Consider the following 21,071-nt stretch of genomic DNA (forward strand, 5'->3'; position numbering starts at 1 on the left):
CCCCAATCCACGCCTGCAAATTCTTCTGGAAGGATTTTTTTCCCCCTCTCTCCAGGTTGGGCGCGTTTGGTGCAAGATTCTCGGGATCCTCGGCGTTGCCTCTGCCTCCCCCGCCCCCCTCCGGGGGGGTTCGTGGCCTTTCGTTGGTCCTTTGGGCGCGCCACCCCCACCCCAAACAAACAAGTCCCCAATTCTCGTCCGTCCTCGCCGCGGGCAGCGGGCGGCGGAGGCAGCGTGCCGCGGTCGCCGGGAGCCGGGAGCCTCGGGCGCTCGCTCCTCGGCGCAGCATGTTCCAGCCGGCGCCCAAGCGCTGCTTCACCATCGAGTCGCTGGTGGCCAAGGACAGTCCCCTGCCCGCTTCGCGCTCTGAGGACCCCATCCGTCCCGCGGCGCTCAGCTACGCCAACTCCAGCCCCATAAACCCGTTCCTCAACGGCTTCCACTCGGCCGCCGCCGCCGCCGCCGCCGGCAGGGGCGTCTACTCCAACCCGGACTTGGTGTTCGCCGAGGCGGTCTCGCACCCGCCCAACCCCGCGGTGCCCGTGCACCCGGTGCCGCCGCCGCACGCCCTGGCCGCCCACCCCCTGCCCTCCTCGCACTCGCCACACCCCCTCTTCGCCTCGCAGCAGCGGGACCCGTCCACCTTCTACCCCTGGCTCATCCACCGCTACCGATATCTGGGCCACCGCTTCCAAGGTACGTGCCACGTCGCGGGGCTGCAGCGCGCCGCGCGTCCTGCACTGCCCTCGGCCTGCGCCGGGTGGCCGCTTGGCAAGGCCCGGGAGGAGGTTCCCCCAGCTCGCCGGCCCGCGCGCCCCGCTCGGAAACTGGGCGACGAGGGGCCCGGCGTGGTGCTGGTCCCCAGTCTCCGAAGCTGCGGCCGCTTTGGGGGCTGGCCTGGGGCCGCTCGACTCCTTCGAGAGGGACGTACACGGAGACGTTGTCTCCGAGCGGCTCTCCGGTCGGTCGAGCCAGGCTGGGACTGCCTTCTCTGACCGTCGGCCGCCTCAGAGTCCCGGAGCCCGCGGGGTACCCAGGCTCTCCGTCTCCCCCGCGATGCCCTTGCTGCCCTAGCTCCGAGGGGCACGGCCACGGCCGGGCCGCCAGGTTCGCCTTCGACTTCGTAAGATCCAGCTCGCCGCCCGCTCCTTGCCCCTTCAAGCCTAGACCCGTGACTTCTCAGTTTCCGACCCTCTTCGGGCGGCGAGGGGACCCTCGCGCCCCCAGGGCAAAGTCAAGGGGTTTGTTTCCTCTTTCTTTCTTTCTTTTTTTTTTTTTTTTGGAGGCCTGGGGAGGGTCCTGGAACCCGCGCGGAGAGTAACCTCGGTAGACCGGCACTCTCGCCAAGACCTGCTCAAACGGGGCGCCGAGCGTCCTCGGCGGGGAGGCAGGTTCGGTCTGGTTTTTGTTTGTGATTTTGTTTTTCTTTTAAAAGAAATGAACCGGATCGGGAGACGGGCTGGATGAAAAGATCTGTTTGGGTGTTTTCCTTTCTTGCTATTTTTTTTTTATTTGTTTGTTTTTTTCCTCTGGGCGGGGGTAGGAGGAAAGTTAAAACTCCAGAAAAGAGGCCGAGTAATTAGTTTAGCGGTCGGAGCCAGGGGGGAAAAGACTTACCTCCCCCGACAGCCGATCAATACTCGGTGGCTTGTCCATTCATTAACCCTTTGCGTTCCTGCCAGAGCCTAGGATCCGGTGGTTGCCCCCCCCTCCCCAATAAAGAACAGAACAAAACAAAACAAAAACAACCTTTCACCCTAATTCCGGGGCCCGATTTGCCCCCATTCTCTCCTAAACTGTCGGTTTTTCTTTGTTTGGGTTTTGAGTGAATCGATTTCCCACCTTTAGGAGTGAACCCGAAACTCCTCCGTCTTTGCTCACAAAGTTTAGGGCTCCCTTCCTCATTCTCTGCCAGCTACGCTCTGGGCGTCCCCACCAGGCCCGAAGTGGCCGGGATTTTCTGGGACCCCGCACCGTCCCATAGGACGCCCGCAGCTCGGCAACCCCTGGGTTTCGATCCCTTCGCTCGCGTCTGCTAGTTCTCCGGAGCGGGGCAGTGCGGAAGCCGCGTCCTTGCGAGGCAGTGACTGCGGAAACCCGCCACACCCGCCGGCGAAATTTCGGTCCCGGCCGGTCCTCTGTACGTCCCCGGAGGGGAAGAGACTTAGATAATTTAAAATGAAGTCCCCGAGAAAACTCTGGATAGCGGCCCACCGCCTCTCCACTCCGCGGTTAACATTCCCCGAGGTTAGAAAGAAGAGAAAGTTTCTCTGGGTCTTGGGCGCCAATCCCCGGGACTGGCTCTGCTGCCTCTCCTCTGCCCCCGGCGCGGGGCGCGGAGGTGGTGAGGCCCGTGGCGCCAGGGCGGCTGCGAAGCCCGCCGGGGTCAGGAGCCTGGGGACTTGTCCCGCCCGGGCAGCTGCCGGGTGGGGGCCGCGTAGGTACAGCCCTGGTGTTCCGGGCCCGGCGGCTGGGCCGGCGTCCTCTTCGCGCGCCTCCGGAGGGCCCGGGGTGTCCAGGGGCCGAGCCGCACCGGCTGCGTGAAGGCCACGAGCGCCGTGCGCCGCCAGCCCGGCTCGGGAGAAGCGCGCGGCCCCGGCCAGGACCGTCCTCTCTAAGGGGACTTCTGCTCTGTCCCCGGCAGGGAACGACACAAGCCCGGAGAGCTTCCTTTTGCACAACGCGCTAGCCCGCAAGCCGAAGCGGATCCGAACCGCCTTTTCCCCGTCCCAGCTTCTGAGGCTGGAACACGCCTTCGAGAAGAACCACTACGTGGTGGGCGCCGAGAGGAAGCAGCTGGCGCACAGCCTCAGCCTCACGGAAACTCAGGTGAGCGAGGCGCGCGCCCGGCGACCCCAGCCCGCATCCCTGGCCCCACGCAGCTAGGCCACAAGTGCGGAGCTCGGGGAGGGCCTTTGGCAAAGAACCCGGGAGCTGGTTCCACGTTTGGTTCAGAATGTGTAAGTTTTGAGGTGCCTGGCTTCCCTGGGCTCCAGCAAGGGACTCTTAAGAGTGGACCCACCCCAGTCTCTGGACAGACGGGCTGAATAGCTCCTTCTGTCTGGCTCGGCAGGACTTAACAGTTCCTGGCTAAGACACCTGTGCACTCTCGGTGAGGCTTTCTGTTAGAATCTGGGGACCCGTCTGGGTCCAGGAAGAAGGAGAATGCAGAAGGGTGAAGGGGAGGAGACTCTCCCGCAAGGGGCTGAAGTCTGGAGAGGTCTCGGGAGTGGGTTAAGGGCGAGTTCTGTGCCACTGCAGACCCAAGGTTCACACCGAGGGCTCCTGTTACTCTCCTCGAGGGGATCGGAGAACCGAGAGGTGGAGGCTAGACATCCTAGGTGCGTCCTTAAATGAGCGGAACTGAGCTGGAAGGCTGCAGAGAAGGGTTGCCTCCGGGGACCTAGCCCTGCGGCGCCACAGGGCCAGGAGGCGGGCCTGGCTGGGCCTGCTGGGGTCGGGGAGGGGGCTTAGGGCTACAGTAATCGCTACTGTAGGTGGAGCCCCAGGGCGGGGTCAAAGTTCCCGGCAAACAGTAACGTTTTCGGGCAGATTAAGTTGTAACACTTTTCCTGGGAGGCGCAAAGGGGTCGAGGCTTTTGTTTTAAAACGTCCCCCTGGACAAAACCGAGGAGGGCCTCGCGGGTTGGTGCGGGGCCCGGCACAAGGCGCGGCCCGGCTGATTTCTCCTGGAGAGCCGAGGCCGCGGTGGTCTTTGTCCGCCTCGCTGCCCACGCTGCCTGGGCTCTTTGTGTGCGTGTCAAGCCCCGAGCGCACCGACGCGCGCCTTGGGCGAGCGCCGGGGAGAAATGAACCGTCCTCCCCTCAATTAGCAAACTCAAAGCAAATTAAACTCAGCCTTGTTCCAGCTCGGCTTTTTCATGGGGCACTTTGGGGGACTGGGCATTGGGGAGAGCAAGCCGGGACCTGGGCCGGCCTTCTAAAGGGAGGGAGCGGAGTGGGCTTCTGGGGCCTGGGTTGCTGCTTTCCGGATGGGACAGGCCCCGGGGGCAAGGGAGGTGCCGCCGCCACCATTTCCCCTCGTGGTACCGCCCTGCTGGGAAGCTGGGACAGTGTCACTGTCTGGTCTGGTGGCTGAGTGGGGACCCACTGCCCAGCGCCCCCAGGGGTTGATGGGGTTGCTGCCCAGTCCCACATCAGCGCTACCCCCCCCTCCCCCAGGACATCTAACAGCTGCTCTGGGGAGATGAGGCCGCCAGCCCCACTCTGGTGGGAAGTGATGTGACCAAGGCTGGAAACTTGGGCCTGGTGGGTCTTGGGGCTGGTCAGGATAAAGGAAGAGAGGGCACTCCGTCTCTTGTCTCCTCTTTCTCAGTTTCTCTCTTACTTCCTCTTTATCCCAAGGTCTTTCAGAAGCTTTCACTTTTGAGTCTCTTTTCCTAGCTGGAAAGGTACAGCTGGGTTGGTCCCCAGGCCTCTGCCTCCCACCATCCCCCCTGGCCTCTTCCAGCGCTAACCACCACCCCCCCTCCCCCAACTTCTGCTCACCTGCAAGTGTCCTGGGCAAGGAAGAGAAGCTCAGGTCAATCCTGACGGCCTACCCAGGGCCCGGGCCTTTCAGAGGAGGTGCTACATTTAGGCAATGCTGCCCAGACAAAATACAAAGCACACTGGGTCTTGTACAAGAAAGCTGCTGCAGCCCTGGAAGGAGGCCTTCCCTGCCCTGGCTAGGTGGAGGGAGTTAGGGACCTGTCTCTTTTTATTTTTCCTCACTTATTATTGGTGTAGGGGTTTCCCATGCTTTGCAAGGCTTCTGCTCTCAGTAGGATGTGGGTGTGCCATTCAGGGCCAGGCGAGTGGGGGGCACTGCACCTTGGGCCGCCTGGCCTGAGGGAAGCGCCCTGCCAGGGCCCAGAAGAGTAGGGATCCAGGCTTCCTATCTACCAGCACCAGAAGCTGGGCTCCCAGAAGGGAGGCCTTGGGGAGGCCCGCCCTTTGGAGAGCAGCTGGGGGACAGGACTTCCGCCGTCCCACTCGGAGGAGGAAGAGGCAGGAGGGCGCTGTGGAGGAACTAACGCGCCCCAATCTGCATCTCATCCACAGGTAAAAGTATGGTTTCAGAACCGAAGGACGAAATTCAAAAGACAGAAGCTGGAGGAAGAAGGCTCAGATTCCCAACAGAAGAAAAAAGGGACGCACCATATTAACCGGTGGAGAATCGCCACCAAGCAGGCGAGTCCCGAGGAAATAGACGTGACCTCAGATGATTAAAAACACAAACCGAAACGGACAACACGGAGCAAAACAGAGACAGGGAGAGGAGGGGTAGAAGAAAAAAACAAACCTACAAAACAAAAACAAACCGCACACACACATTCACCGAAAAAAGGAAGAGGGAGTCAGAGAGATCTTCGGTGCATCGCAGACTTTGAGCAGGGAGGGCGCAGGGTCCTGATCCCAGGCTGCGCGGATATGGCAGAGGACGGAGGCTTCTTGATCAACATGCAACCCTTGTCTAAAGAGGCAGCTGAGTGAGAGAAAGAGAGAGAGAGAGAGAGAGAGAGAGGGAGAGAAAGAGAGAGAGATCCAAAAGTGGCAAAGCCCAAGGCGCTCTGAACAAGGGAAGCTGTCAGTCAACCGCCAAACCAGCGAGAGAAGATGATTGGCAGGTATTCCGTTTATCACAGTCCTGATTTGTTTTTTGTTTTTTTTTTTACATAATGATAATAATGATGGTGAAAGAAAACCCCAACCAAGCACAGGACTTTTTATTTTGCACTTCACAGAGTCCCCCCCACCTACAATCTTTAAAAATAATTAGTAATAATAACAATCGAAATTCCATATCCAGCCCCATCCCACACCTGTTCAAAAACTTGAATTGCATGTAGCAGTTGTTGGGTGAATGGTATCTAAAGACAGAAAATGAATTGTAATTTTCTTTTCCTTTTAAAGACAGGTTCTGTGTGCTTTTCATTTTGATTTTTTTTGCCTAAGAATGTGCAGTCTGTAAACACTTTTTTATACCTTCTGACGTCAAAGTGATTGTGAAAGGTACATGAAGTAGGCTCAGCGATAGGGGTCCTCTTACAGAGAAATGGGGAGCAGGATGGGGGGCTGGGGGTGGTGGGGGAGGGTGCCCACAAGAGGAGTCAGGACTTGTGCTGGGAAAGAAAAACCCTAAATTAATTCTATTTCTTGAACATTCCCTTTCCTAACATCCCGAAGGCTTAAAACCACGAAGTAAATTCCTTTTGGTGGTTGGAGAGATTGGCCAAATTCAACCATTCGCTGTAAAGGCCATTCCAAACTTTAAATCTATCTGTGGCAAAAACTGAAGGACTGTAGTTAGCGGGATGATGTTAAGTGTGGCCAAGGACATGGCAGCAAGTTTTCAAGCACTGAGTTTCTATTCCAAGATCATAGACTTACTAAAGAGAGTGACAAATGCTTCCTTAATGTCTTCTATACCAGAATGTAAATATTTTTGTGTTTTGTGTTAATTTGTTAGAATTCTAACACACTATATACTTCCAAGAAGTATGTCAATGTCAATATTTTGTCAATAAAGATTTATCAATATGCCCTCAGAGTAGTCGTTTTGAGAAATTGAAGTGAGTTTTTTTTTTTTTTAAGTATCTATAATTTGAGTGTGGTCCTTCCCCAGCGAGGCTCAAGAAACCCAAGCTCCTCACCCACAAAAGGGCCAGACTGATGGATTCTTGGGCATTTTAAAGACAGATGAGGGTGGAGAAGGGAGAGGATTAGGAAAACTTAAGTCCTTCAGAAAAGGGATGGGAGAAGTTTTCCAACCAGACCTTTGCCCATTACAAGGCTCACTGAGGGAGATCAGTTTGAATTTCAGGTTGAAAATGCTTACCTCTCTTAATTTTCTAGATAAAAAAAAAAAAACCCTGGGATATATAGTTATGCATTGAAGAATATTCCCCTAGGATTGGAGGAAACACTTAGCAGAATCACAATCTGGGACTTCTAAATTGTGCTTCTGACTTCAAACCCCAAAGTGCAAGCTCCTCCATCCGATCAGTCTTTTCCTTCCTTCCTTCCTTCCTTCCTTCCTTCCTTCCTTCCTTCCTTCCTCCCTCCCTCCCTCCCTCCCTCCTCCCTTCCCTTCCCTTCCCCTCCCCTCCCCCCTCCCCTCCCCTCTGTTCCCTTTCCTTCCCTCTTTCCCTTCATCTCCTCTTCCTTCCTTTCCTTCCCTTTTTCTTCCTCCCTTCCTTCTTCCCACCCTTTCTTCTTCCCTTCCTTCCTTCTCTCCTTCCTTCCTTCCTTCCTTCCTTCCTTCCTTCCTTCCTTCCTTCTTTCATCTCTCCAGCCCCAGTCTGCTGAAGGTGATGAGGCAAGCCCAAGGGCCTCAGCAGCCTTATAAGGCAAGCATTCTGAGAAACCTTCAACTCTTAATTTTAACATTAAAGAAAAAGTTGTAACCAGTCTTGGAGGAAACTTAGCTTTTTTTTTTCTCCTCCTCCTTCCCCCTTCTGGGGGTACGAGGTTGTTTTTGCATGCTTCATTTGCTTCTTATCCTGATAGGCTGCATTAATCAGTTTTATTTCCATTGATAGAGAAACCTCGTCTGTTCTGTTCGAGCTACAAAGCGTCCTGCGAGCTTTTGTGAAAGTGCAAATCAGTTTAAGCAATTATCATACCAGGAATATGAAGGGGAAAGAGGAGGCCTTGCCCAGTGGTCTCCTTTAATCTCTTAATCCACGGATCCAGGGGGGCTGCCTGGACATAATTTAGGACAATCTCCCCACCCTTTACACTGTGATAAGGCCAAGTTACAATGCAGGGCAAAAATACAAGCTTTGTTAACATCCTGCCTTGAAAAGTTAAGATTAGACATTCCATGCACGTGTGGGGACTATAGGGCACTATGGAAATTTTTCTTTTTTTTTTCCTCCCCTCCTCTCTTCTAAAGTAGAATTCATTCTTGGTTTCTCTCGCTCTCTTTCTTTATCTCTGCCCCGTCCCTCCTTTTTGTCTCCATCTCTGCTCCTCTGGAGCACCCTGGCTGTCCACGGTACATTTTCATGCAGACTACCCTGGGAAGGTGTGTGTATTGTGGGGAACGTTTGGCCGCAGGGGCATGCCTGGGTGAGGCGAGCTGTTCGGAGAGACCCAGGCTTGCTTCTCAAAGGGACAGACAGGTGCTGCCCTAGGTATCCTGGAAACTCAAGTTGGATTTCCAGCCGCTTTAACAGGGAGACCTCCCTGTCCGATGGCTGCCCCGTCCCTCGTGCCTGGCAGTCACTGCTACCCCGCCCCACCCCCTTTTCTCAAACAAGGTACCTTCTCCTTTCCACACATTTCCCCAAACCCAGCATGCCTCAAACACGGAGCACATGCTAAAATTCTGACTGGCCTTTGCAGAAAAAAAAAAAAAAATCCCCCCCCCATCTTAATAAAAGGCTTATTTCTGCAGAAACCATCTACTTTTTTTAAGTACAAGAAAAGGGAAAGAGTGGCAAAGATTTTTTTTTTTTTTTTTTGGTAAACGTCCTATGTAGTGTAACAGCAATAAAATCATCAGAGAATACTATTAGCTTTGAAAAAAAAAAAAACCTAAAAGCTTTATTACAAACCAAGCTTTGAAAATAGGGGGGATTAGGCGGCTGAAAGGGTCCCACAATGGTAAGAAGAAAAGGTTTCATGCTAATGAGGTTAATGCCCTTTGTATCTCGGGCCTCCATATCTTCATTACGCGCTATCTCCGGCTGCACCGAGCGGCTCAGAGAGCCGCAATCCACTCCAACGCCCCCCTTCCCGGCCCAAAGAAGGATTTGATAGCAGCTCTGTTCAAACTAGATAATTATATCTTTTCAAGTCGGAATTAAGATAAAGAAAGTGAAGCAGAGGCGGCTCGCCTTGATCCACTGCAAACAAATTTGGCGCACTTTCGAGTCCTTCCCCCGCCTCAAAAAGGCAGGACAGTCAGCTTATTAGCCGCTCGTTTGCTTTATTAATTCATCTATTTAAAGTGGCAGGATTAGAGCGTCTAATGTGGACGCGGGCTGCCGTGGCGTTGAGGAATATAAATATTTGCGAGATGCCATCCCACGATGACTATCTGGGCGCGGGGCGCGGGGCAGGGTGCGGGGCGCGTGTGCCTTGAGGCTGCGTCCCCCTCGCAGTGAGCGCATGCTGGGCTGGATGGAGCCCTTTGGCTAGGGGTACGTGGGAGCCATGTGCCCCAGGTCTGCGTCCTCCCACGTAGTATACGGGTGCCAGACCTCGATGCCCCTGGCGGGGCTCTCTGGGCATCGGGGGGGAAGGCTCTGTGCTCTTCCCTGCACATGGCGAACTGCACGCATGGTGTGCCTAGTGTCCCGCCCGTTGCCCCGAACGGGGATGCCGGTTACATTTGATCCACGTCCTTCTCCCTTGCTGATGGCTCGTGGGCCTTCCCTGCGTGTACCCCTGTGTGCCAAGTGGATTTGGGGTGCGTTCTCAGTTGCCTTCCCCTGAGAAAGTCAAGCGCAGTGTACAATGCATTTGTGCCCCAGCTACGTTCGCCTGCCAGGGACACGTGGGCTCCGTGTGCCTTTCTTGCTAGGGGTCCTCTTCCTCTGCGCAGCCAAGGGTCCGCTCCGCAGGCCCGCGTCAGGAGGGGGTGGGCGGTGGCTTTTTAAGACGCCAGAAACTCCCGGGGTGGGAGCAGCCTTGGACTTCCGGGACGGTTACCCCTTTCTGGCTTTCGTTTTGGGTGTCCGGTGCCCCCAACTCCGCTCCTGGCAGCCGAGCCGAGCCGGAGCGGGAGCGTTGGCGGCGGCCCGGAACCTGCCGGGCCACTTTTGTGCTAGGGGCGGATTGTGACAGGCGGGCGGCCACGCCAAGTGGGCCTGGCAGAAAGGGGGCTCGGGCCTGCGCGCGGCCCTGGAAACCTCGGCTCCTCCCCGTCCCCGCCTCGGAGTCGCAGGGAACAAAGTCTCGGACTCGCAGGCTGATTGGGGAGGGACTCTGGCGGCTCAGCCCCCCCGGCCCGCTCCGCGGTGGGGACCTCTGGGTCGGGGCCGCCCGCCTGTGGGCAGTTTTAAGTCGGAATAAGCGGGTGGATGTCGTTACAGCGAGAGCCCCGTGGCTGCGTGTTTGTCACAGGTTGAGCGTAACAGTGAGGTCTGCGAAACACTTGTGTTTGTGCGGAGATACCACTGCGCGTCTGAGCCAGGACTTGAGTCCGGATCTGTGGGTGCTAACTGTGCTAACTGCGTGTTCGAGGCCGAAGAGGCCAGTGCTGCTGGTGTGGACGGTGCGCGCGTGTCAAGGGGTCCAGCTTTCCTTGTGCGTCTAGATTACACTGAGTTACGGGAGGACCGCGCAGCTGCGTGGCTGCAGCGGCCACCGAGGTGCACAAACGCAGTTGGAGTGCGGAGTCCGCGTGCCAGAGTCTCCCGCGGATTGTGTATCTGGGAGTCCGGCTGTAGCTGTGCATCCCCTGCAACGGGAAGGGCCCCGGGGCGTGTGTGACCCGCGGGAACGCGGCTCTGGGTGTGGGTGGAGGTCCCCGCGTGCTGGCGGCCGTGCCCGGGACCAGGACAGCAGCTGTCTGTCTCGGGGAGCAGGCGTGTGTGCGTCCGGCGACAAGCTTGGGTTCCCCGGATGGCTGCTGCAGCGCGACCGCTCGATCGATCGGGAGTTTGGTAAACAACAGCCGTTTTTGGTAACTGCGCATTTCTCTAGGCCGGCCTTTATCATTCCGGCAATCAGCCTTAGAGTGGGTGCCGCCCCTGGGCAGCCCCGGGCCGCGCCGGAGAGAGAAGGGGCCTGTGAGGTCTGGGTGCCCCGAGGCCGAGTTGCGGCGCGGCAGACAGGCCCATCGCCGGACCGCCGGATTTACCGCCCCCAACCAAAGCCGTGGCGAGGGGGAAGTGGGAGTTTTGAGAACCCGCTGACCCCAGCCGTGACCCCGCTCGGGGAGGCGGCTTCTCCCGGCGCGACCCCGTACGGGAAACCCGAGTCGGTGCCACGCTTGAAAGCGAAAGGTCCATTCATCAGCCGCGCCCCTGCGTCTGATTGGCCTTTTGTTCATTAGTGCCTATTGCCCAGCGGGAGTGGGAAGGGGGCTTGGGAGGGCCCCGGGGGCCGAAAGTAGGGGTGCTCGGCGCCCCGGACTGGGTTCCGGATAGGGCAAGGCGCGTCGCACTCCTCCGAGGGGGCGCCAGAGCGCGCCAAGGCCCAGGCCCACGTGCAAGGGCGCTCGGCGGAGGCTGGTCTTCTAGAGTCCGGGAGGATCCTCCGGTTTGCCGGAGGCCCACGGCCGGGTCCTAGCCCTCACCTCCGCCCGCAGATCGAGCTCACGCACCCCCGGGGTTTCAGGCCTGCCTTCCTGCCTCTCCCAAGTTCCCAGCTCAGGCCCAGGCCTTGGGGCTGGACTGGGCTCAGGTCCCGCCTTTCTTCTGGGTTCGAGTTCTCTCGCCCTGCTCTCGCCCCTTCCCGCAGAGGGACTCTGGGTTCCCTCCCCGGGCACCAACAGCGCACTCCTGTGGGGCCAGCACCTCGCTTCTCTGGGTGGGGAGTTGAGAGAAAATTTTGGCCAGGCGGGGGGGGGGGCCCCCCCCAGGAGTTGCCCCACTCTCCTGGGATCAGGTGGAGGAGGAAGTCAGTCCAAGTCTCCAGCCTCCAAATCCTAGCTCTCTCTCCAAATCCAACCTTACCTTCTCGCTCCCCGTCTCCTACCCAAGTGTCCACGTCCTCCGGACATTCCTCTTCTCTACCCCAAACCTACTGCCCCTCCGCGCACGGCCAGAGGAGTCCAAGAGAAAGAGCAGGGTTAAGGTCTCCTCTCCCAGCAAAAAGCCTGACGTCGAGACGCACCTGAAAGGCCCGGGAGGTGCCTGGAGTGGGGATGGGGTCGCGTTTGGAAAATGGTCCAGGGCCCCCAGCCTCAAGCCCTTCCTTTCTTGCCCTGGGAGGACAGGCTTCCTGGCAGTGGTGTGGGTGCCACGTACCTCCCCGCTACCCGCCTCTGCCCGGTCCCAGGCCACCCCTGCCCCCAGCCCGCTTCAGGCCCTATATATAGCGCGGGTCTCCATAGCCCTCTGCTGGACCTGACGTCAGGAAGAACTTGATCTTGCCTGCTTCGCTCCTGCTTCTGAAACGGATCCTTGAAATGAGAGAACAGACTCTACACAATTCCCATGGCCTTGACATAAGGTACAGCGATAAATATACACCACTAATGAGCAATTACCATATAATCACCTTCCAATTAGCTCGCATAATGATGAATTAAACATTCTAGCAGGCGGGATTAGGTTTCTTACTTTGTATATTATTTACGAAGGCTATAGCTTCTGCAAAGAACCAAATATCAAATTAGATGGGGAATTTTCACTGGGGGGTAATTATGCATTCAGGCCAGCGGCTGTGTTCCGGTCACTTGTCAAATGAGGACTGTAAGGTACTGACCAGTTCATTTGGGCGTTTATTTCTCCCCTTTCCTCTTCTGTCTTCAGGTCGCAATGGCCTTTCCTTTCCTTTTTACCACCCTGGCCCTCGGGCTGGGGGGGCAGGGGGCCTGGGGGCGGGGGGGGCGGGGTTTACGGAGGGACCTGGTCTCACCCGGGAGGAAGGGGTGCCGGCTCGAGGCCCTCTCAGTGCCTGTCCCTCGGGCCCTTCCCCCTCCGGTCCCGGATCCCATTCCTCTCCGAGGAAGGACGCCCTGGGAGCATCCCGGGGCCTCGGAGCCGCCCGAGCTTCTTCGGAGAAGAAAGCGCGTCTGCGGAGCTCGCGGCCCCGGGCGGCCGCCCTCCCAACCCCACGCGGGCGACCTGCTGCGCCCGGGGCTCCGCGGCCCGACCTCCCCCAGGCCCCACTCGGGCCCGCAGGGCGGGCTCTTCGACCGCTCCCCCCACTTCACCCCTGTGGGCGGGGGCGGGGGAGAAAGTGCGTGTCTGTGGGGGCGGGGATCCTGAAACAAACAACAAACCTCCACCCGCCCGCAGCCACCTCTCTTGTTCGGAAATGAATTTTGGCAAGAGATTAGCTCCTAATCTGATCTAACGCTGCTGACATTTGGGAAGAATATGAAAATGGCACCTCAATTTCATTCAGAAACGGGGTCACTTCGCGGGGCTTCGCTCTGCTCCCCGGAGAACGTGGGTGCTCCTCCCCCTCCCCCCTAAACCGGAGGAGCCAGCAAGGAAACGCGGGGGGGGGGTGGGTGCAGGGGGGCGGCCGGGACCACCCCCTCCCCGAAGTCAGCGGGGGGTGTCTCTGGCTGGACTCCGTCCGTCCTGTCCCAGTTGAATGGTGGAGGGAGGAGGAGGAGGGTGTTGGCTGGGGCATCCTCTTCAGTTCCTCTTGCTCCCCCTGCCTCTCTTCAGGGCAACGTCCTTGGGGCAGAGGTGGGGGCTCCTGGGCCGGCGGCAGGCACCCTCTCTTTAGGCCGGAGAGTCTCTTTCTCGTAGGGAGGCCAATGGAACGTAAAGAGTCAGAAGTCACCACGGGGACAGGTCATTAAAGCCAGGCGTCTCAAGGCTGGCCTCCTGTCCTTCCCCTGTGCCACCTGGGCACCTAAAAGCCCACCAAGGGGCTGGGGGCGGGGAGGGGGCGGTGAGATCCTGCAGCCCTGTCAGATGGACTGGCTTATTTAGAAATGGTGGATCTGGACCTAGTCTCCCCTGGGGCTCCAAGAAGCTGCACGGACTTGGGAGATGGGAACTAGGGCATCCCGGAGACCCTGCCTCCCTTTCCCCTCGGACACGCACACGCCCACTGCAGACTCAAGAGTGAGCACCTAGAGGGCTCCACAGCGCCCAGCCTCTTCCCTCAGCTAGGACTGTGCAGGCAGTGGCCTCATCCTGGTGCTAGGTCAGAGGGGACAGGTCGAGTCACTTGTGGGGGATCCTGCTCATCGGATCCTGTTTTCAGGGCAGGGTTCCCAGGGGCCTAGGCATTTCTGAGGCCCTGCCTGTGGGGCGCCCGGCCTGGGACGGGGTTTGAGGGCATCATCACCATCAGCCCAGGACAAGGACAAGCTGAAGGATCCGTGCTTGGGTCCCTTGGAGCGAGCATAATAAGGAAGAGAGTTTTGTGCCTGAGTTTGGCTGTGTACCTTGCGTGCTAGTGGCCGCGGCCGCACAAGTGGCCGTACCTGAATGTGCTTACACAGCATGTGGATCGCACGCATGGATGTGTCGGTGGGCACGAGGTCTTGGGGGATGGGGGCTGCTGGAGTCCAGGCTGTGTCTGCAAAGCTTAGAAAGAGGCATTCCTTCTTCTGGGTCACTGGTTGCTCTGTGCCTTGGAGACCGAGGTGTGAGCTGGGCTTCGGCGAGCTCTGCCCCCTCCTCCGGCCCTTAGTGCACCCTCTGTAGTCCGCACCCTCGACTTCTGGCCGGGATTCTATGCGTTGGCTGGGATGTTACGGAAGGTGCCTTTATTATCGAGAAACGGCTTTGCTCTGGGCAGTCTTTTCTCCACTGGCGTTTAGCTGGGAACCGCCCCTTTCCCAGCCCGGAGTTCTGGATGTCACAGCCCCAGATATCTGCCACTCTGGAGTTACCGCAGGTCACGCCATGCAGAGGGGGCGCGAACCCCCAGTACGTGTGCACCGAGGAGGGAAAGCTGAGTAACTCGGAGGGCACGCGTGCCTGTGAATGTTTGGGAGTGTGGGAATGTTTGCGATCATTTGTGTTCGTGGGAGAGAGCCTGCCCAGAGTGTGTGTAGGTGAGCATAGGTGTGGCCGTTGCAGGAGGGCGTAACTAAGTGTGTCTGTGGGAGCCGTGTAAGGGGTTGGGGGGACAGCTGGCTTCCTTGCCCTGGCTCCCTGGCCTCACTGGGCCCCCTCTGGTCTGCCTTGCAAAGGGCTCGCCCCCACCCCTTCTTGTCCCCTGCTCTAAATGACTGCACTTCTGTCGTCATGAGAAACAGAAGTGATGACTAAAGCCACGTGGAAGGCCACTGCTTTGTAAGAGATGCCATGTTGATTAACATGTCCCTTTCCCTACTTGTCACCTAGGGACAGCACAGAGGGGACTTATTCAGCTCCAGGGACCTCCTGGTTGTGTGTGTGTGTGTGTGTGTGTGTGTGTGTGTGGCGGGGGGGGGGGGGGTAGTCAGTGCTGATGTTTATGGAAAGCCAGAGCACTTTCAAGGCCCTTCTCTCCCCACCCCCTCCACCCACACCTGCTCCCTTCTCCCCCAATCTTGAGTTTTCCCAGCTGAAAAGGAGATTTTATTTAGAATGTGCTACAGCCCAGACCCACTGGCAGCCTCAGGAGGGTAGAGGAAGAGGAGTGGTTAGACGCCTCAAACAGCTACTATGAGCCGGCACTTTACAAGCCTTTCATTAGCCCGTGCCCTCCCTCCGCCATCGGTCAGGACCTTGCTACTGACGTCCTGCCCGTTGCTTTCTCTGGCCTCTCTTCCTGATGCAGGCTGATGGGGGGACGGAGGGCAGCTGGGGCAGTGTCTTTCTTTCTTTCCCTGACCCTGGACTTGCTCTCTTCTACAAGCCAAAGAGGCTAAGCCGGGTCAGTGCTGGGGTCACCCAAAGAGATAGGAACCAACAGATCCCACCCTGACCCTAGGCCCTTTCTACCCTGTCCACTCGTGGTTTTCACCCATGTTTCCATATCTGTCTCCAGGAAGGGTGGAGAGCCATTCCCTGGAGCCCAGACACATTGTCTAGGCACCCTTTCCTCCCTCCTTCCCTTCTTTTCTTCCTTTCACTTATGTGGATTTATTCCACAGGTATAATCGTTATGTGAGGTGATATATGTATGAGGTTAATTAGTAAGTATTGTTTGCTGTAGGGAAGTATTTGAAGCAACCTAAATATCCATCAGTAGACGATTGGTAAAATAATTTGCCCCGGAATAGGATTTGTGCAGCAGCTAAAAAGCATGTTCTAGGGGCACCTGGGTGGCTCATTCGGTTGAGCGTCTGACTTCGGCTCAGGTCATGGTCTCATGGTTTCTGAGTTTGAGCCCCGCACCTGTCAGCACAGAGCCTGCTTTGGATCCTCCGCCCCCCTCTCTCTGCCCCTCCCTGCCTTGCGCGGTCCCCCAGATAAATAAATATTTTAAAAAATGTTCTCAAACGGCAGCAGCTCCAAGATATGTAAATGCCCACTGATAGAGCGAAAGGAGTGTGCATGGGGTACCATTAGTTTAAAAGAGATACCTAAAACGTGTGTGTATTTGTTTGCAGTTGCTTCTGATCTTTATAGGATACAAAAGAAACTGGTAAAAGCCAATTCTTCAGGCCTTTTTGAGTGTCACAGCATGCTTTCCACCTCCCTGTGCACCTGGCTGCCCCCCTCTAGGTGTAATGCTGTCGTTCTTACGTGCTTAATGTCCCCCTTGCAATGGGGTTCCTGGAATGGAGCACCAGGGTGCCTTCAGTCCCATGTAGACCAGGACTCTCTCATCCATGTTTTGGCCACTGTTACTTCTGTCATTGTGGCCCAAGACAGCACTGGCTTTTTTTTTTTTTTTTTTTTTGGCAACCAAGAGTTGGAAGCCCAGCTTCCCCCCAGATAAGGGACCCTACAGAAGGCCCTACTGGTGGTCACGCAGCCTGGGCTTGGATGTTTCCAGAGTCGGGAAGCTCACTACCTCCAAAGTTGCCTTGTCTCTTCTGAAACAGCTCTGCATTTTAGGATTTTCTTTGAAGTCTTATCTCCTTGGAGTTCCTCTGGTGACCTGACATGTATTTGGAGCCTTACCCCCCTTGCGTGCCCCTTCCTCCCATTATTATGAAAAAAAAAAAATGCAGGCTTATAGACCGTTAAGTGAATAGTATAAGGTATACACTCTCCATATTCAACAAGTATGTTATGGGTTGAATTCTGTCCCCTCCGAGATCCTATGTGGATGTCCTCAGCCCCAGTACCTCAGGGGGGTGACCTTGTTAGAGATAGGGTCTTTACAGAGGTAATCAAGTGAAAACGAGGTCATTGAGGTGGGCTGGCGTTCCTATAAAACCCATTATGACTGCTGTTCTTATAAAACGAGGGGATCTGGATCCAGACACACACACAGGGAAGATGCTATGAAGGCACAGAAAGGACGTCATCTACGAGTCAAGGAGAGAGGCCTCGGAAGGAGCCAACCATGTTGACATCTTGATCTTGGATTTCTAGCCTCCAGGAGTGCGAGACGATACACTTCTGTTGTTTAAGGTGCCCTGTCAGGGGTGCTTATTATAGCAGCCTAAGCAAACTCCTACAAATGATAAACTCAAGGTCCTTCTTGTTCTGGTTGCCTTTCCCAGGCACTCCCCGCCCCATTGCTAATTTGAAGCAAATTCCCGACCTCACACCTTCTCTCAAGTGACAATTTTAGGATGTATCTCTAACAGGAGCCTTGTAGCAGCTTAACCCGCAATACCATGATACCTTAATAATTCTATTCTCCATGAGGTCATGCACTGATTTCTGAGTAGACATGGACATACACCATTGCCCTGTTGGGTAGGAGCTCCCCAGGGGCATGAGCGGAGAGGCGGCCCCTCTGGGACACAGGGCAGGCCCATCTGCAGATGCTGATACCCTCCTCCCATGTGGAGAATTTCCTTCCAAGAAGATCTCTGTGTGTATGTTTTGGGGGGGGGGTGCGGGAGACATGGCTGCTTTCGCCTTCCTTTGTGGGGACCAAAGATCTTGATGTTGCCACTCTGGCCATACTGGGCTTGAGGATCTTAGGAAGGAACTTTGTCCCTTATCTGGGGTCTGGTGCCTGTGGTCATATGCCTGTCCCCGTGGGCTGCCAGCACCTTTAGCCACCTCTTTTCTTGCTGCGCCCCAGCACGGCGTACCCCTGGGACCCAGGCTCCAACAGGGTCCACCAGGATAGCTGAGCAGTACCTGGGCAGGGCTACTGTTACGTTCGAGAGCCAGCTCCTCGGAAGGGCATCCGGGGAGGGATCCGCCAGGAGGGTCAGCCCAGGGCGGGTTGCTCTCCGAACAGCTCCAGAGGGACCTTTCTGAGCCCCCCGGCAGCCAGTTTGCTTCCAGGGAGTAGCTGGGCCGGGGCTGCCTTCCTCTCTTCTGGCCTCCAGGGGTCCAGGGCCCTGGAAAGCACGGCCATGGGGCCACAGCCTCTCTGAGCAGAGCTGAGCCTGGCTTCCAATTCCCTCCGGCTGTGGCTGCGTTGCTAAGTAGTGTCCTGGCAAGCAATTACACCCACGGCTGCTCAGTTGCACCCTAAGCAAATTAGGTGCTGATCTGAAGGTGTAATTAAGCAATAGCGAGTGCGGTTTAGCAATGGCAAGAGCCCTTCCTCATTGGTGTAGCAATCACAGGCTGAAAAGCTGATTCAAAGACGTGTCGGGGGCCTGTTTTGCCTCCACAACCCTCCCTATTCTAAGCCGAGGCAAAGCGATGCCTCGCAGCCAAGTTCCGTTTGATTTCTAAATATTGGGGAGAACCTTTGGATGTGTCAGGGTGCTAAACATAATTAGCATTCTTTAGGAACAAAATATACAACAAGCCTGCTATTGTTTCCTTAATTATATGTCTTCTGATAGAAAACAATCCCTTGGTGTTGGTGATGTGCTGATTAATTATCCCAAACAGTTCTTTTTGAAAGTTAGGAAATGTGTCTCTTGACCTCCTTCTCCATTTCAAGGGAGCCAACCTCTCACGTTTCCCGCAGAGCACTGTGGTTACCTGCACCGAAAAGGTGGAGGAGAAATGGATATCTGCGCTGTGATGGGGCCAGGCTGGCCTGGGGGGCTCTCGGGGGGCCTCGCAGGCCTCCGGGTGAGCACAGCTGGGGGACTCTCTAGACTGACCCTCTGGAGGCGTGTGCAGGCCCTCCGAGTGCCCCACGCAGGGGGCCCAGTGGGGGAGGGACGCGAGGGGATAGAGCTGCCTGAGAAGGTCCGCAAGGCTGCAGCCAGGACAAGGGCCTCGGAGCTTTGTCAGGTGTGTGTGGATGACACTGTGGGTGCTGACGGGAGAGAGAGGCCCCTCCAGAGAGCTCTGTGTGTGTGTGTGTGTGTGTGTGTGTGTGTATGGGTATATGGGGTGTGTGTGTGTGTGTGTGTGTGTGTGTGTGTATAGGAGATGGGGGATGGGTAGGGAGTTTTCCTGCTGAGGATTCCTTTAAGTTCCTCATCTCAATCTTTGCTCACAAGGGCCTAAAATGCCTCTCTCTGTCCCCTTTCTGGCCCGTCACACCTTCCTTGTGCTTTTAGGGCAGGTTCTAGTCCTTCCACCTCCAGGAAGTCTACCTGGATTCCCCAGCCAGCCCTCCGGGGTCTCTCTCCATACAGAGTCTGCCATCATTTCTCAGTCTTGCTGTCCCAAATGCTTACCCGTCTCGAAGTGGGCAAATCCAGTCCCTGCAACGGGCTCTAAGATGCTTGGGGTAAGGGTGGGGACAGGGCCAGCCTCGCCCGACCCGGTTGCTCCTTAACGCCTGGCTCTAGCCGGACCTGCTCAGCTTTTCCCCCTCTAGTCCTCCTTCTGCTCTCTCCTCCCTTTTCCCTCTCTCAGCCCTGGCCCTTGTGTGGCTCCTTTCTGGTCATTTCTGCTGGTGTCCGTGAGTCTGTGCATCTGTCTTCCCTGCCACATGATAAAAAAATATCTGAGGTGGCCCTCAGGGAATAGGATTGAGCTCAATTCACGGTACATTTGAAGTACAAACAAATTATAAGGTAAAAATAAAGCTGTAAAAAATCAATACTGCGGAAACCGTGAATTCAGAGTCAAAACGGGGGAAGTTAGAACATGGATGTGCTGTAAGATACCATTGTGGTTTCTGTGTTACCAGTGACAGTTATTAAACGTGCTCTGTGCTGGGCTCAGAGCTTTATGTCACTGGATCCTCTCAATAATAACCTCGGATGTGGGGACTCTCTTATCCCCATTTTACAGATGAGGACACCGGGCTCAGAGTGGTTCAGAATCTTGCCCAAGGTCACACAGCGAGACGTGACGGAGCAGGAATTTTAGCCAAGGCGCTGTCTGACCTTGAACAAGCCCATCTGCATCCTGTACAGAGGAGTGACAGGCTTGGCTTGGCGGGGAGGAGGACCTCACGGGGCAGCAGCAGTCAGGGGAGGCTTGGGGAGCAGGATGCTGGGAAGGGCGGAGGTCGCTCAACCTTGAATGACCCAGCAATGTCAGGAGGGAACTGAGAAGTGATGGGGGAAACACTGGGGTGGGGGAGGGGGAAGAGAGCAAAAGCAGATCCGGTCAGAGGGTCCTCGGAGGAGGTAAGATCCCACCTGGCAGGGCAGCCCAGGCAGCCCGGAGTGTAGGAAGCAGAGCCCCTTACCCCCTCCCCACAGGGGAGGCTCCTTCCTGGAGAGGAAAAACCGCCTTGTCTTGGGGCACACCTGGCGGCCCCGCAGGGCCAGGCATTGGGTTTCAAGAGCACCCGATAACATGTCCGGGGGCAGTCCCCTAGGGAGGGGGCTGTGTTCTGCTCTCTGTCCCCTTAACTGGCTGCCCACCAAAAAACTACTCACTTTTCTGAAAGCAGGTAAGTACACAGTGCACCTGTGTGGGGTCGGGGGCGCTGGGACAAATGGCTGCTGAATTAAGTGGCTGGGCCGAGCTGAGGATGGGGGGAGGTGGTGGAGGGCGTGGGGGGGGAGCATAGGGAAGAGCCATTCAGAAGGAAAGAGGAGAAAGTGTCTTGTCTCAAGGGGCGAGTTGCAAGGCAGGGCTTACAAGCTAGAAACACGATCTCTTCCCTCCTCCTGTCTAGGGCACGAGTCTTGGAAAATCTCTTAGTGAGGTGAGTTTTAAAAATCTTAGCTGCAGTTAATGACTTGGGCAAGAGGAGAAGTGGGTAGGAGACACAGCTGCCTTTGACTTGGAGAGAGAGGGTTTGGACCCTGGTGATTTGATTATGGCCCATCTCTTTTAAAAAAAAAATTTTTTTTTTACATGTTTTTATTTATTTTTGAGACAGAGCATGAGCAGGGGAGGGGCAGAGAGAGAGGGAGACGCAGAATCCGGAGCAGGATGCAGGCTCCGAGCTGTCAGCACAGAGCCCGACGCGGGGCTCGAACCCACGGACTGTGAGATCATGACCTGAGCTGAAGTCGGACGCTCAACCGCTCAACCGACTGAGCCACCCAGGTGCCCGATGATGGCCCGTCGTAACGGGTCCTCCCTCACGCCAGCCAC

The 21,071-nt window shown here is 56.4% G+C and overlaps 1 protein-coding gene across 2 annotated transcripts; it reads left to right on the forward strand.

The window, feature by feature from the left end:
* The first annotated feature begins 6 nt into the window (after positions 1 to 6).
* Positions 7 to 6,551, forward strand: EMX2 (empty spiracles homeobox 2). Of its 2 annotated transcripts, XM_040486585.1 has the most exons (3): positions 141 to 696; positions 2,645 to 2,829; positions 5,065 to 6,551. In XM_040486585.1, the coding sequence occupies exons 1-3, from the start codon at positions 288 to 290 to the stop codon at positions 5,230 to 5,232; spliced, it is 762 nt and encodes a 253-aa protein (XP_040342519.1). In that variant the 5' UTR covers positions 141 to 287; the 3' UTR covers positions 5,233 to 6,551. The 2 variants fall into 2 exon arrangements, with proteins under 2 accessions (XP_040342520.1, XP_040342519.1); XM_040486586.1 differs by lacking the exon at positions 2,645 to 2,829 and having other exon boundaries at positions 7 to 696; positions 5,065 to 5,168.
* The last annotated feature ends 14,520 nt before the right edge of the window (positions 6,552 to 21,071 follow it).

This window comes from Herpailurus yagouaroundi, unplaced genomic scaffold (genome assembly GCF_014898765.1).
Source record: "Herpailurus yagouaroundi ecotype Mexico unplaced genomic scaffold, PumYag 163, whole genome shotgun sequence".
In the NCBI taxonomy this organism is placed as follows: domain Eukaryota; kingdom Metazoa; phylum Chordata; class Mammalia; order Carnivora; family Felidae; genus Herpailurus; species Herpailurus yagouaroundi.